General features: G+C 40.6%; 1 protein-coding gene across 1 annotated transcript in view; it reads left to right on the top strand.

Moving 5' to 3' along the window:
* FAM124A (family with sequence similarity 124 member A) overlaps positions 1–14678 on the top strand; it is a 40972-nt gene that overhangs the window by 2283 nt on the left and 24011 nt on the right. The window contains exon 2 of the mRNA XM_001233731.7: positions 8926–8957. Within this exon, the coding sequence (XP_001233732.3) occupies positions 8926–8957 (32 nt within the window). The remainder of the gene's footprint in view (positions 1–8925; positions 8958–14678) is intronic.

Consider the following 14678-nt stretch of genomic DNA (forward strand, 5'->3'; position numbering starts at 1 on the left):
TACAGTTTTCTCACCAAACCAACTGCTCCCAGCACTTGCCTTTTTGTCTTAGCAGACACGATCTGCTTTTTGCTTTGTCTCAGTCCCATCACAGATATCGTTGAACTGCTGAATCGAGCTGTTTTCCTTTTTCTCTAATTGCTCAATGGTTAAAAATACAGTGAACTATTTTGATGCTCAGCCGCAGTCCTATGAAAGTATAAAGAGAGTGCAAAGTGATTCAGTAAGAGGTTTACATCAAGTGCTCCCTTTCTTGTCTCTGAACAATAGCGTGCAGTGACTGCAGTGAAGCCAGGCTCTGTAAGACACAGCCATCTCGAAAATTGTATGTACTGCTGTGTGAGCCTGTATCATGAAAGCTGTGTATAAAAACAAGCCAGTCTCATACATCAAGTATTCCATAGGTCTCGTAAGGTTTTGCTGTGTCTTCCAGCTACAGGAAAGCTCACTTACAGTTTTAAGCCTTCATTTTCCTAATCTGCTGGAAAATATCTCCCTCTTACCGCATTTGCCTCAGTAAACAGGGTTGCAAAGAGGTCGCAGAACAAAATAGTGTATTTTAAGTGACTGAATCCAATCAGAATGGATTGAGCTGTTGTTGTCAAGTACCTAAATAAAGTGAGTAGAACGTGTAAGCCAATTAGTTTGTATTGGCTATTTATTAATGAGATTTGAAAGTGTTTGACCATCCCTGATCTAAGAGATATTACATGTACTAAATGTACCTTATTGGGAACTGTATTTTGGAGCTTTCTAGTAAAAATACTTATTCCATTTACTGAAATCTTTTAGCCCAGAAGGTGAAGAACTGGGAGGTGAATATGGGAGGTGAATAATTCTCTGCTGTAATAATTTTTGCAGTGGTTTTATACTCCTGAGACCTGAAATTTTAGGAAGAAGAAAAAGGTCTTCTGAGAGGGCAGGTGTTCTGATTAGAAAGCAAAGAGAAGGGAAAACAATGGGAAGAATTTGAAGGGAGGGGAAATCTTAATATTTAAAGAATTTATAAATAATAAAGAAAAGTAAAAAGGGCAGGAAATTCACACTAAGCTGCTTAAGATGAGTTGCAGAAAAGTACATTGTTCAATCTTCTTCATTTTAGAGTCTTAGATTTTTTGTTCCCTAGATTCTTGTGCTTGTTATTTTTGTTTTTGTTTTTTTAAATGGGAGGAGAGCCAACTCTTTGTAAGGGTAGATAATGGCAGGACAAGAGGAAGTGGTTTTAAGCTGAAGGAGGGAACATTTAGGTTGCATATCAGGGGGAAGTTCTTTACCATGAGTGGCGAGGTGATGGAACAGGCTGCCCAGAGAGGCTGTGGATGCCCGTCCTTGGAGGTGTTCAAGGCCAGGTTGGATGGGGCCCCAGGCAGCCTGGTCTACTATTAAATGGGGAGGTTGGTGGCCCTGCCTGCGACAAGGGGGTTGGACATTCATGATCCTTGAGATCCCTTCCAACCCAAGCCATTCTATGATTCTACCATTTGTTAGGTCCAGTTATCTGTGTTTAGGAATTGCTTCAACAGGAATACTTCCTCCTGTTCATTAAGTGTGTACGCCCTAATTGAGCAGAACGCTTCAGTGAGATCAGTGACATCAATGATTTCAGTATATATGACAATTCCCAGCAGAACTTCACGTGTTCCCTCAGACAGCTCTAAGAGCTGATGCTGTAAAGGTTTCACGCTTTAATCATTAGCCTGCTAACAGTGCCAAAGTTTACCTACACTCTTCCTTTTTCCCTTCCTCACTTAGAATTCATTTAAAGTTTTGAAAAGTTACAGCTTTTAAATGATTTGAATTTGCAACTTGAACCTTCCCTTTTAATCTTCAAAAGGTTTATTCATCTTTTTAGAGAAAGTGGGAAAACCTGACATCTTCCCAATACACCAAAGTATGGAAGAAGTTTTTTCAGTGTAAGTCAAAAACCTAAATATTGAGATTTTATTAATGATGCAGACTTCATCCACTGGTAGTTAAATGCTGAGTAGGTGATGAATTTTAGGAAGAAGGAAAATTATCCTATTTCTTTGGTAGCAGTAAATTGTCAAGGAACAGTTCAAAGACGTGTAGAGAAAAACATTCCAAATTGGAGAAACCAAAGGTTGCATAGGCTTTGGGCTCTGTACCACCCACCAGCTATCTGGAATGTATACTTAGCAAAATCCATTACTATTTAGTTGAGTTTATTGTCTTGGGGTTCGATCCATTCTTTTCATTTTCTCCTGTGTCTATCTTCCCTAAATTAATTGATATACAGGTTGTCCTAACTTCTTGGGTGTGCTATATGCATTCATTGCTTTTCCTTGTGGCTCTCCCTGTTTGCACATGTGACCTTAGATCAGTCACAAACTCTCTGAGCCTCTTTTTACTTATCTGTTAAGCAGATTAAGAAAAAATCTTTTTTTCATTTATTTATTTATTTATTGGTTGCAATTCTGTAAGCTTTCTGTGACTCTAAAACAGCAAATACAGTTGTTAATAGAAGACAGGACAGTATGAAAAAGAGGGTGTACATCACTTAAAAATATTAAGAATACTGTAGTCCACGTGTGTCCTTGGTGAGAATGGGCTGCTTAAATTATCAAATGAATAGATGAACTGTTTATTTGCTGAAGAGGAGTTGCTGTTTATATGTCTGTGTCAGATGGTTCTAACTTAAAGGTTTCAATACTTAAGACTTTGTCATCTGTATGGGAGTCCTTCAGTATGACAAGTCAGTTTCCTGTCACAGATTTCATCCGTATGTGAGAAACTCATAGAAAACAAACCACTGCTGCTAAAGCCTGCTTTTGACACTGTTTTTTTTTTTTTTTAACCTTGGGGGCCTTTTTTTTTCCCCCTCAAAATTTCACTTCCAATATATCCATCACTCTGGATATGTCAAGCTATACAATTTGTCTCATTTGACATTCAAACAATGTACAGTTGAGTATTTTGCCATGAACTGGGGCCGAAACACCATTTCTGATCAGATTTAAGTTGGGTGAAACTATTTTATTGAAGCTATGGGTAGGTAGACCTGATGGTATATTGCACTGGGCCTGGGCACCTAAAGCAATATTGAAACAGATATGGATATAAATCACATTCTGCTGGCCAGGAGAGTTGTAGTGATACTCACAATGGTTAGGTTGCATTATGAGATTCCTCTCAACTAACTGTGGCTAAGAGGAACGGAACCCCAAGAGGATGATTCTGTCCATTCATCCTGCCTCATCAGGTGCATTTTGGAAGGTTAGAAGCAATAATTCATCCTGATATTTTTTACTGAGAGAGTGGTGAGATGCTGGAAGAGGTTGCCCAGAGCAGCTGTGGGTACCCCGTCCCTGGAGTGTTTCAGGCCAGATTGGATGGGGCCCTGGGCAGTTTGATCTAGCACTTGATCTAGGAGCTGGCAGCCCTGACTCTGGCAAGAGGGTTGGAATTTGAAGATCCTTGAGGTCCCTTCCAACCCAAGCCATTCTGTGGTTCTATGATTCTATGCTTCTGTGATATGCTGATAACAACAGTGATGATGACGATGACAATGACAATGATGGCGATGATGATGTCTCTCACATGGGGCCTCAAACATAGATTTTGGAAATAAGCTCTTGAGTATGAGCTGAGCTGTGGGAATCCATCCTCTGACTTCATCGCTCTACTGGGAATCCAGAGCAGGGTGTTTTGAGATGATTTGCTCTCAGCTATTTCACTGCAGTCAGCTTGATTACACAAGTAGAAGTACAATGAAGGTAATGGGTTTGTGTTGGATCGATACTAGTGAAACAGATTGCAATCTGACCCATAGGAATTTGGTGAGAAGAAACCCAAGACATACTACAAACCTAAATCTGACTCACACATTGTGCTTTAACTGCTATAAAACCCTTCTGAATGCCCTGTGGAGCAATTTCTGGGGGAGGAAAGGCATAGAAACTGTTAAATACAGCTCTTATATGGAACAGTGAAATTTGAAACAACTGTCAGTAGGGAAGGCATGGAAAAATGTGACTACAGCAGGCACCATACCATCAATTGTAGGCAACTAAGGATGTAGATAACGGAGGAGCTAGTAAACTTTACAGGGTGGTGGTTTTTTTGTGTGTTTTTTTGTTTTGTTTTGCTTTGTTGTTTTTTTTTTTTTCTGGAGATTTAGGAGTCTTGGCAATGGAGACCTTGGGCAAAGCTTGGTGTTAAAATAACTGGAGAGGTGTGATCATCTTGTTAAAATAACTTGAGTGGTATGTTCATCTTATGTAGCAAACTGCCTTGTGGAGATGTTGCTCAGCTCAAAAACTCTACTTCTAGCTGTACTAGTACATTACACAATATGTGAATGTGTTCCTGAGCACTGGGACAGGGTTATCTTTACTCTTGGATATTTTAGATGGTAGATGGCATCAGTTTAGATGAGACCATCTTGTTCTCCTGTGGGATTTCTAGATATGTTTTACCATGTTAACATGAGCCAGGGGCCATTGGTAGAAGACTGCTTACTAGGCTGGATGTCATGAGGCTTGAATGGTGCAAGTGCAGACTTACACAGCAGTTGACCTCAATCCCGCACAGTTCTCCTGAGCACATGTGTTTATTAGCATAGATGTTGCCACTGTTGCCCTGCCGATGTCTTTCTGTGATGCAGAGACATAACACAGCAGCTCTTCTTCCCCAAATAAATGGGCTTACAGTGTTTTTATATATTACACTCAGAAACTTCAGGTTGTGCTAACAGCTACTGATATTCAGTGTCGCTTTCCCCTTCCTGGGTATTCTAAGGCTTTGTACTAATAATCAACAATGAATAATGCAGGCTGACCTCGAAGGCATGCTTAGGATCTTTAGTGCTTGGGGTGGTCTTACACTCCTTGATAATACACACTCCTGATCCTTCAGCAGCTCTGGTGGGAATCTTGGTCCCACATTTATCTCAAGCTTCTGCATTCTTACTTTAATGCCTCTTGACATGTTCACAGCTCCTCTTTGCTGCTGGGCGTAGATTCTTTGCCCTCCTTTTCAGTACCTCCTACTGTTTCAATGTCCTTTTTGATTATTTTTTCCTCATTATGTGCCTGTAAAAGTAACAGTCGTCCATTTGTTTGATTTCTGTCCTGAATGTCTCTTTCCTTTTATCTGAACTGTAATATCTATCAGTAGCACAGAGGAGATAGCTGGTTGCAGGACCATGTAATTGTCTGGGAACCTCTGGGCAATATGGCTCCAGTCTTTCACCATTAAAGCCAGAGAGTGTTTTACTCTTGAGTTATCCTAACAGACAAATTCCTCCCAAGGGAACTGATAGGAGCCAAAACTCGGGATGTTTAGAACAGGGATGGAAAGGATGGGAAGGGACAAAATTGCTTTGTGTCCGGAGAGTCCGCATGACCCAGGAGTTATTTATTTCTGTAGTCTATTTACAATTCAGTATCCTACAAAAATGACTATAAGAAAAAAAGAAAGTGTTTTATTTTATAAGTCACTTAACCATTGCACACCGTGAATCTGAGTGGTTTGTGCTAATGTGCTGAAAATATTAACGATTTTACTCACTGTCATTTTTGCTCTTAAGGGCTATATTCAAGACAAAATAAATTCTGGGAAAAGAAGAAGTCAGAGGGAGGACAAAAGGTGACATGTGTTGGTCCTGAGAGTACAAAGAGAGACTCATATTCACGACATTAGGTTTTAGGCATGTAGCTAAGGGTCCTTCAGTGTCTTTTCCATACAACATTAAGGGAAAGACACACTTCAGACGTCTCATTATCAACCGTAGGTGGAGATAAGGGAGTGTGCAGCCCTTATTTTGGCATGTGAGATTGACATAAGCCTTTGTGCTTAATTATCTTTTCTTATTTTTTTAATTCCATGTATATCAGTTATGCAACAAGCATGAATTAAATATTAGCTTGAACCATATTAGAATTACAGAAGGCCCCCAATACAATTCTAAAGCCTATTAAAATGCATCTGTGCAATTAGTCTCTGAGCACACTGTTGTCTCCTCCCTTCACACTCCCCATCTTTTTATTTTTTCTCTTGTCTCATTTTTCATGGCCTGCCTGTATGCGGAATGCCAGCTCCTCGGTTCAGGACTCATTAATTCTCCATGCCCGGTAATGCGCCTGAAGCACTTTGGGATAATAAAATAACAGTGTGAAGTAACAGAAAGCTGCTTCTACTTGCAGTAAGCAAAAGACAAAGCATTGTCTTGCTCCTCTCTGAAATACAAGCAATGCAGATTCATATGGAATTAGCTACGAACTACTGAACACTGATACATACAGGGACAGCCCTGGGCTGTTTTCAAACAGAAGTGCAGATTAAATGAATCCTTTCTTGGGATGCTTGGAGGCAGCTGGACGGATATTGCTTGCCTGTGGGCTTGTGAAGAGGGCTGTGTTACAGTTTTAACACCTTCCGAAGTGTACATGGTGCCAAATGATACCCACATGATTCTCTTCTGAAAATACCCCATGCAGCACCAGCCCCTGCAATTGTCTTATCCCCTCAGAAGCTGAAAGAAGAGCATCTCTCTCTCTGCCCATGCCATTTCTACCTCTACCTTTCCCAGCTCTACAAGGGTCCTGGGGGAAGTGTGGTTGAGAGGTAACATTTTATTTGTCATGGAGGTGCTGTGCGGGAGGTATGGATGGGAAAAAGTTCAAGGGGAGTCATTTCTTACTGGTCCTTCAGGATGGAGTAGTTCCTTGTGTACCTGCTCACCTGAACAAGCAGTCTTAGCATCTGACCTTCAGATTACTGAGTGCTAATCATGGGACTGTGAAATAGAGGAATGACTGTTTTTGCTTTGTTTCCTTTACAGAGATAAGTTCGTAACAGAACCCAAAGCAACTGCTATAGTTATTGGGGATTTATTGCTTATATTCCCTTGGATGCCTGAAAGCCTGGACTGTGAAGGTATCCTGAGAATATGCTTAGATGGTATCTATTTCCAGACAGATATCTTAGAAGTCAAGGCTCACGTGCGTTTTTGATTTAAAGAAATATTGCAAACTTGTTGCAATTATTTATATAAAACAAGCAGTTAGATTTGGATCCAAGAACTATGTTTTGGTTCCCTGAACAGTCTGCCTGTAATCATCAGGGCACTGCAGGGTAACTGTGCAAGAAGGTAATAGTGGCAGAGCTCCCTGTGGGGTCTGTTCTGGGGCACTTGGAGAGTAAGGGAGTGGAGGATCTATGAATGAGCTCCAAAATCTAACACTCAGAAGTCATCTGCAGGGACTCGGAAATGAATTTATTTAGTTAGTTTTTAAGTGTATTCAGTGTTGGCATATTTGTTTTGCTTCAGTATTTGTGGATCTTTGGGAAACAAATGGGTCATGTTTGTGACTTTTAATCAGCACAGAACAGAGCATTCAGAAGTTTGGCGTTATTTGTACTGGCGAAGTTATTTGCACTGTTGCTCGAAATACTTAACGGCTCTGACACTGGTGTATGAAAAGTGGGACATGAGCCAGCAGTGTGCACTTTTAGCCTGAAAGGCCAACAGTATCCTGGGCTGCATCAGATGAGGGGTGGCCAGCAGGGAGCGAGAGGAGATTGTCCCCCTCTACTCTGCCATTGTGAGGCCTCATCTGCTGCCCGAAGCACAAGAGAGACATGGAGCTGTTGAAGCACATCCAGAGGAGGGCCACCAAAATGATCCAAGACCAGGTTGGATGGGGCCCTGGGCAGCCTGAGCTGCTGGGTGACAGCCCTGCCCACATCTGGGTGTTGGAACTAGATGATCTTTAAGAACCCTTCCAACATAAACCATTCTATGATTCTGTGACTCTGCAATGTTCTCATGTACTGATTCAGTACATATGCACTCAAGTACAACCTCTAGCCAATGGTTTTGCTGAGAGATGTCTTGAAGAGGAAAAGGGTTTCCTAAAGCAAAAAACCTTATAGTGTGTTCAGCATGGCAAGGGAAGTAATCCTGCCCCTCTACTCTGTGATGGTGAGGCTTCACCTGGAGTAGTGCATCCAGATATCCTCAGTATAGGAGAGACATAGAGCTGTTGGAGCACATCCAGAGGAGGGCCACCAAAATGATCCAAGAGATGGAACACCTCTCCTATGAGGACAGGCTGAGAGAGCTGGGGCTGTTCAGCATGGAGAAGAGAAGGCTCCAGGAGACCTGCTTGGTCTTTCAGTATTAAAGGGGGGCTGTAAGAAGGAAGGGAACAGACTCTCTAGCAGGGTCTACTGTGGCAGAACAAGGGGAACTGTTTTCAAACTAGAACAAGGGCATTTTAGAGTGAATATAAAGAAAAAAAAATTACAGTAACAGTGTTGAAGTGCTGGAATGGGCTGACTAGAGAGGTGGTAGATGCTCCGACCCTGGAGACACCCAAGGTCAGGCTGGATGGGACTTTGAGCACCTGATTGAACTGTAGGTGTCCTAGTTCATTGCAAGGGAGTTGGACCAGATGACCTTTCAGGGTCACTTCCAACTCAAAAGAATCTATGATAATCTAAATGCTGACGGTTTTCTCTTCTGGTGTTCCCTGCCAGTTGTGTCTAAAGAACAATAAAAATTCTACTTTGCAAATAGAATTCTCTTCAAAAAATACATCACAGCAGCTTGAGAAGAAAGATGAGGAATAGAGTCAAAATCAGGTAGACTTTTGTTCCTAACCTGTGTCTAAAGCAGCCTATTTATTTCCTCAGAGGGCCTTCTAAGCTTTATCTTTATGCCTGAAGTGTAGTAGAATGATTTGCCGCTTCCATTCCTAAAAAAACCTCAGTGCTTTACATAAATATTTTCAAAATTCATACATAATACCTGTTTTTCTGAGGCCAAGTTCAAAACTTGTTCCAGGTGTTATTACCTGAGTGAAAAACTAGAACAAAACCAAATGGTCTCTAAACTAATTTAATATGCAACGTGAATTAAATTTGGTACATTTTTAATGATCTCTTTTATTTTCCTTGCAGGTCTGAGTACAGCCGCATGTCCTCTACCAGCAGTGAGTATAACTTTCAGACTTTTTTGTGATAGAATCTCAGCTTCTTGTTTTCCTAACTGCTACTACTTATAAACATCAACCTTATGCTGTGATGGAGTTCGTATTGACACAGTGAGGCCCCCATTCCTGGATCTATGTCTAGAGGCAGCATATAAATTAAGCTGATTGGATGTTCATGACCAAAATACAAGCCATGTGTAAAATCATAAATATTAGAGGTGATATGAATGCAAAGCAAAATGAGAACAAAATCTGTAAATATGACTTGGCCAATTTGGATGGATCCTGCAGCCAAATGGATCTGTACTGCTGAATGACATTAGAGCTGGGGGATGTAGAAGTAATCAAATGCTTATTGCAAGCTGATGCCAAGGAAGTACTTGAGAACAAATCCTAAGAAGCTTTTCTTTGATTTCGAAGACAATAGATACTCTTGTGAGTGTCACAATCTTTCTAGGTGTTTAGGATAATTGAATTTCAGCTTACCTTAGTATCTGGATTATTTTTCTTTCTTTTTTCACCAAAGCAAAATGGCATTGTGAAAGCAATTTCAAGTGGCACTTTTTCAGTCCTCTATCTTCCCATTCAAACCATTTTCTTAGTTGTAGGACATACTGTACCTCACACTTGCGTACAGTGCATGATGATACCTGTCTCCCTGATACACACATAGACTACAATTTTATTTATGCCAAGTAAGCAAATCAAGAATCAAGAGATGACTAATAGCATTTTATAATCTGGATCTTTATGCACTATGAAAATCAGAGAAGAAAGCCATCAGTTTTTTTTTTCATTCACACATTCTAGCTGACGCCTGGAGAGCTTTGTTTTCCATCTCCCATGATCTTCAATGGAGGGCTTTTATTGATTTCAGCAAGTGCTGGATCAGACAGTATTCATCATGTCTGGCTCCTGAGCTGATGTGACTAGCAGGGAGTTTGCTGTCTTTTCCCCATCTGCTCTGTGTGTGTGCATACATCTGAGAGGAAGAATTCAATGCAGCTTTTTCCTAAACTTTGTTGTTTTAATACATTTCTGGCTTCCCATTGGAAGACAGAATTCTTGACATGATTGAGAGAAAGAATCCAACAAAACAACCTTTTCTTTTTTGGTATTTTTTGAATTTGCTTGGTTACCCCAGGTGTGTGCCCTTCCCTCAAATCACAATTTTGGCTGACCATCTGGGGCTGCCCAGTAGGCATGTTTATTTGGCAATTACATTCGAAATACAAGGCATGAGAAAGTAAATTATTTCTCATCAGGTTTTGTCCCTTACCATCTTGGTGTGGCTGCTATGTATTTTACAAGTAAAGGTAATACTAATTTTGCAATTCTTTTTTATTAAATTAGCTGTTTGCACATGTAATGTTTAGTTGTATGGCAGCTACAGTTTGCCATGCTGAGTGTAGTCACCTCGGTGTCTTGCTGACCAAGGCTGTCCAGAATACGTGAATTACAGTTGCATTTCAACACTGGTCATTTGTCAGTACAAGGATGTTTATCATCCCAGTATAGACACGAAAGTTCAGGAGACAGGGCTGTCTCTTTCTTTTTCTTTTCTGCTTCCAAAGCAAATTATATTGTTGGGACTTCACAAGTAGCAGTATTTAACTTTGCATTTTGTGGTGTTTGTGTGGTCACTTTGGTCAGACAGTGAGAGAGAAACAGTAACACTGATGTAAAAGGAGTTTAGCAAAATACAAGTGCTTTTCTGTTGGAGGCTGGAAGACAGCAAGTGCATAATGCATTTGAAGAATGGGGAACAGCTATTAAAAACAAACACACCCAGATTTAACCACTTTAATTTATGCAGGGAAAAGATAGATTCAGAAAATGGCTTCTCTTGTAATACAGAAGCAGTGTAATCCATGGTGCCATCAGAACCTAAGGTAATACCAAATAAGCTATGAAGTTAGAAAGCGAAGAGTCTCTATTATCTAGCTGCTTCATTTGAAGTTCCTGTTCTAATGAAGTGGAGCTTATCTGAGCCAGGAGCATTACAGGTTCATTTGGTTTTGCAAAGGTCTTATTCTCTGGAGCCAATAAGGATCTGATTTCAGCATTTAATAAATGAATAATTCTGTCTTGTGACGTTCTGGATAAGCTCCTCTGTACAAAGGTTTTACACAGACATGCCCAAGGAAAGGATAGGAAAGCTCTGGCAGGTGAATTAACAATAGATGCCTACACAGCTCCCTGCGAGGGCAGCAGCTGAACAAGACAGTGCTGAGGCCCATGGGAATGCTGAAGCTGTGGGAGGAGGCTCTCCCATGTCAGAAGTGAATCTCTTGGGCTGCTCTGTGGCAGTGGAAGAAGCACTCTGTACAGGAGTTATTTAATTTTTATTTAGTTTTCCCCAGGCAGTTATTGTGAGAGACATTCACCAGTTTAAAGGCTTCTCTGATGTGCTGCGTGGGCCTTTGGTCTAAGGCAGCATCTCGGTCTTTTTGTTCTTTGCCGTTGTGGTTCTAGCTTTGGGTACCCAAAGAATGCTCTTCACCACAGCATTTGTCTATCATTGGTGTGTTTTGTATAGCAGTTACTTTGGGACAGAATGCTGAAGTTTGCAGAGTGCATCTGTGTTAATTTCTCTAGGAAAATGGGCCACTCATTGCCCATGCTGCTCTGACCGTTGCTGCGGTGACTGTGGGCCTTTTCCCCTTTCTATTTATTGAGCAGAGTAAATAGTCCAAGAAAACCTTCCTGCTAGATGCTAGGTTGTGAGGCATTATGGCTTTGAAAGGTTCAGCAGTGTGATTTCGTGGAAGGTAAGTGCTAAATTAATTCTAACATTCTTTTCCTTTTCTGAATTCTAATGTTCATAGCCCACTTTTTCCTTTGTTCTTTAGCAGGAGGTGTGCTTCATCTCAGTAGGTTGTTTTACCCATTGGTGTGCTCTTCATTAATCTAGCAAATGCAATGAGCTTTTTTTTTTTTTTTTTTTGCTCATATTTTCAATTACCTTTTCAATTACAGTTTTCAGTTACCATTAGGGATCCCTAATCACATATGAGAGGCAATTGTGCTAGACGTTTTACAAACACAGAAGAGACTTTTACCCAAAGTGCATAATAGAGAAATATAAAGGCCATTGGCAGCTTATGGATGCAGGTAGTTGGAATCACAAAGAGATAGTTAATTAGTATTGGTCAGCATAGTGAGGAACAGTCTCTGCACATCAACACTATAATTACTTTCAAGTTGCTTTGATCTGTACATTTCAGGGATGACTTTCAGGCAGGGAGAAGGCTCTGATGGAGCCTGCTTACCTGCTCCTCCATGCAGTCTTCACTTTGATAATAACGGAGCTTCAGAAAGACTCAAACCAGAAGCAGGCATTTTGAAGAAAGATTTTTGTCATTTGTAACATTAAGTATACCACACTGAGTCAGATCTGGGGGACAATTTAACCAGGGTGTCTTAGAAATAACTGTAAAAGTAGGTGGTATTTTTTACATCGCTGTTATTATTCACCTAGGCAATCAGTGGGGATCTACTTAGATACACTTTGTGCTGTTTCAGCTGAGTCATAAATGAAACACAACCTGGCCCTGTGGGAAAAGATACAAGCTTGTAGCAGACTGTAAAGCATTTGAGATACCAAAACCATGTAGCAACACAGTGCTTCATGTCAGGGGAGGTAAAAGAGGCTTGTCACCCACCTGCTTTGCTGTTGGAAAGCTGGTAATTCACCTTCCTCTGCTCCCTTGCCTTTCACTTAGTAGATAGGAAAGAATTCCGTGTTTCTGATATAATTTAGGATGGTTTGTATTCCACCTATGAGCTGGACTATTATTATTTTTTTGCGTGGTGCATTATTAGAAGCCATGGTTCTAATAATTAAGCACAAGATAACTTATTTTAGCAGATTTACAAATATGTGGGTTACCAAACGTTGCTTTTTTTGTAAAATTTACCTTTACCTCATTTTCTGTTTGTATTCCATTCCTATGATAGTGTAAATTCAGATATCTGTTTTGGGATTGAATCAGTGTTTTCTAAGCTTCACCTGTATCAGCTCACCTGGGCTATGTTTGCACTATTTTCTCTATAAGTAGCAAGAGTGCTCATCTGCAAAACTGCAGCCCTCTGTGTGGGGTAGAAGTGGTGATGTTTCTGCTATTCTTGATAGCAGAGGAGGTGGCTGAATCTTACCTCCATGCAAAAGAAGTGCACTGAAGTAGGCTGCCCTACTTGGACAGCAGATTTTAATCCCTAAATGACAATTGCCTGAGAATATTTGCCAGTCCCAATACTTCTTCCTTCTCCTGTCCTGCTTTCACATTATTGGTTTAAAATATTACAGGGCCATAACAGAGTGGGTAACATTCTCCTTTTGTTACTCCTTCTGCTTTTATCACCTCTTGCTCATTGCAATGGATCCGGTTACAGGGAACAAGTGATCTCCAGCATTACAGAAAAAGCTGTTTATGAAAAGAGCCTTGAAACCTCATGTTGGTGCACATGCCGTTAATTCATCCAAGACATCATATCCAAATCCGTGTTTTTTCCTTCAGACTTACTCCCAGACACCTAACAACTCTCACAAATGAAAGTTAGGGTAAGTTAATGGCATGCAGTTAAGTCACAGGTTCCAAACAGGAAAAAAAAATGGTTGCCCAAAAAGTAGTGCTGTCCTGAATTTGAGGTAAGCTGTTATGGTTTCCTCAGGCTGTATTACCATGCCTCACTGACTCAATGCTCTACCAGGCTGCTTTCATTTTGAGCAGCTCTACCTTGAACCCTGCAGTGAGGTGGCTGCACTCAGGATTAACATCAGCAGTGAAAATTTAGTATTTGCATATGCTTACATCCTGAGGACCTGGCAAGAGCTTCTTGGGTACAGATGTCATCTGTCAGAGCGTGAGAAGTCAGTATGAGGCCACCCGTCCTCTCCATGCCCAGAGCTTCCCAAGGCACAGTGTTTATACCATTTTCATCCCATATGCTTATAACAATATGCTACCTCTATTCTTTGGTCTTTCTGTTTTTCTCTCTCTTTTTTTTTCCCCCCCCATGTCTTCTGTATCTTGATGCTACCACTGAAGAATCTGACACTTCCATCTCTGAGTTCTTAGACTGTAACCATTGTCAGAAGGAAATGTAAGGAGAAAAAGTACCCCTAAATAGAAAAAAAAAAAAGAAAAAGAAAAAAAAAGGTGTAATATCCAACCAAAAGATGAGGTCCTTTATACAGGAGAGAAATGTCAGTATCTTCAGAGGTTCTTTCATTTCTAATTCTTGAAAGTTTTTATTGCCAAACACTCTAGGGACTGAGGGATCATATCATTCAAAATAGCACTTAGTGGAGCTTTGGACTAAAGACAGTAGTCTTCCTGGTTGCAGAGAGAATGGGAGCTACAGCAGTGTAAGGACCTATAGCACTGCACAGAGTTATAGGTATCCTCTAGCAATAGCATATGAAGAAACAGCTTCTCACTACTTGTGTCTCATTTCAGTATCTGGTTGCCTTCACTTACCTGTTAAAGCTAGTGAAAACTAGGCAGGAGCAGGAAGGGGGTGAGCTACATTTGGACTTCTAAAAACCTGTCAGAAAGGTAAAAAATAGCACTGAAGTTGTGTGCTTTAAACTCAATGAGTTGAAAACAGTTCTGTCCCAGACACTGCTGGACTGTATTATTACACCAGTTATACACTTGGACTGTATTATACACCAGTTATTATGGACTGGTGTATTTTTGGTATACTTCTCCAACC

Source organism: Gallus gallus, chromosome 1 (genome assembly GCF_016699485.2).
Source record: "Gallus gallus isolate bGalGal1 chromosome 1, bGalGal1.mat.broiler.GRCg7b, whole genome shotgun sequence".
Taxonomy (NCBI): Eukaryota; Metazoa; Chordata; class Aves; order Galliformes; family Phasianidae; genus Gallus; species Gallus gallus.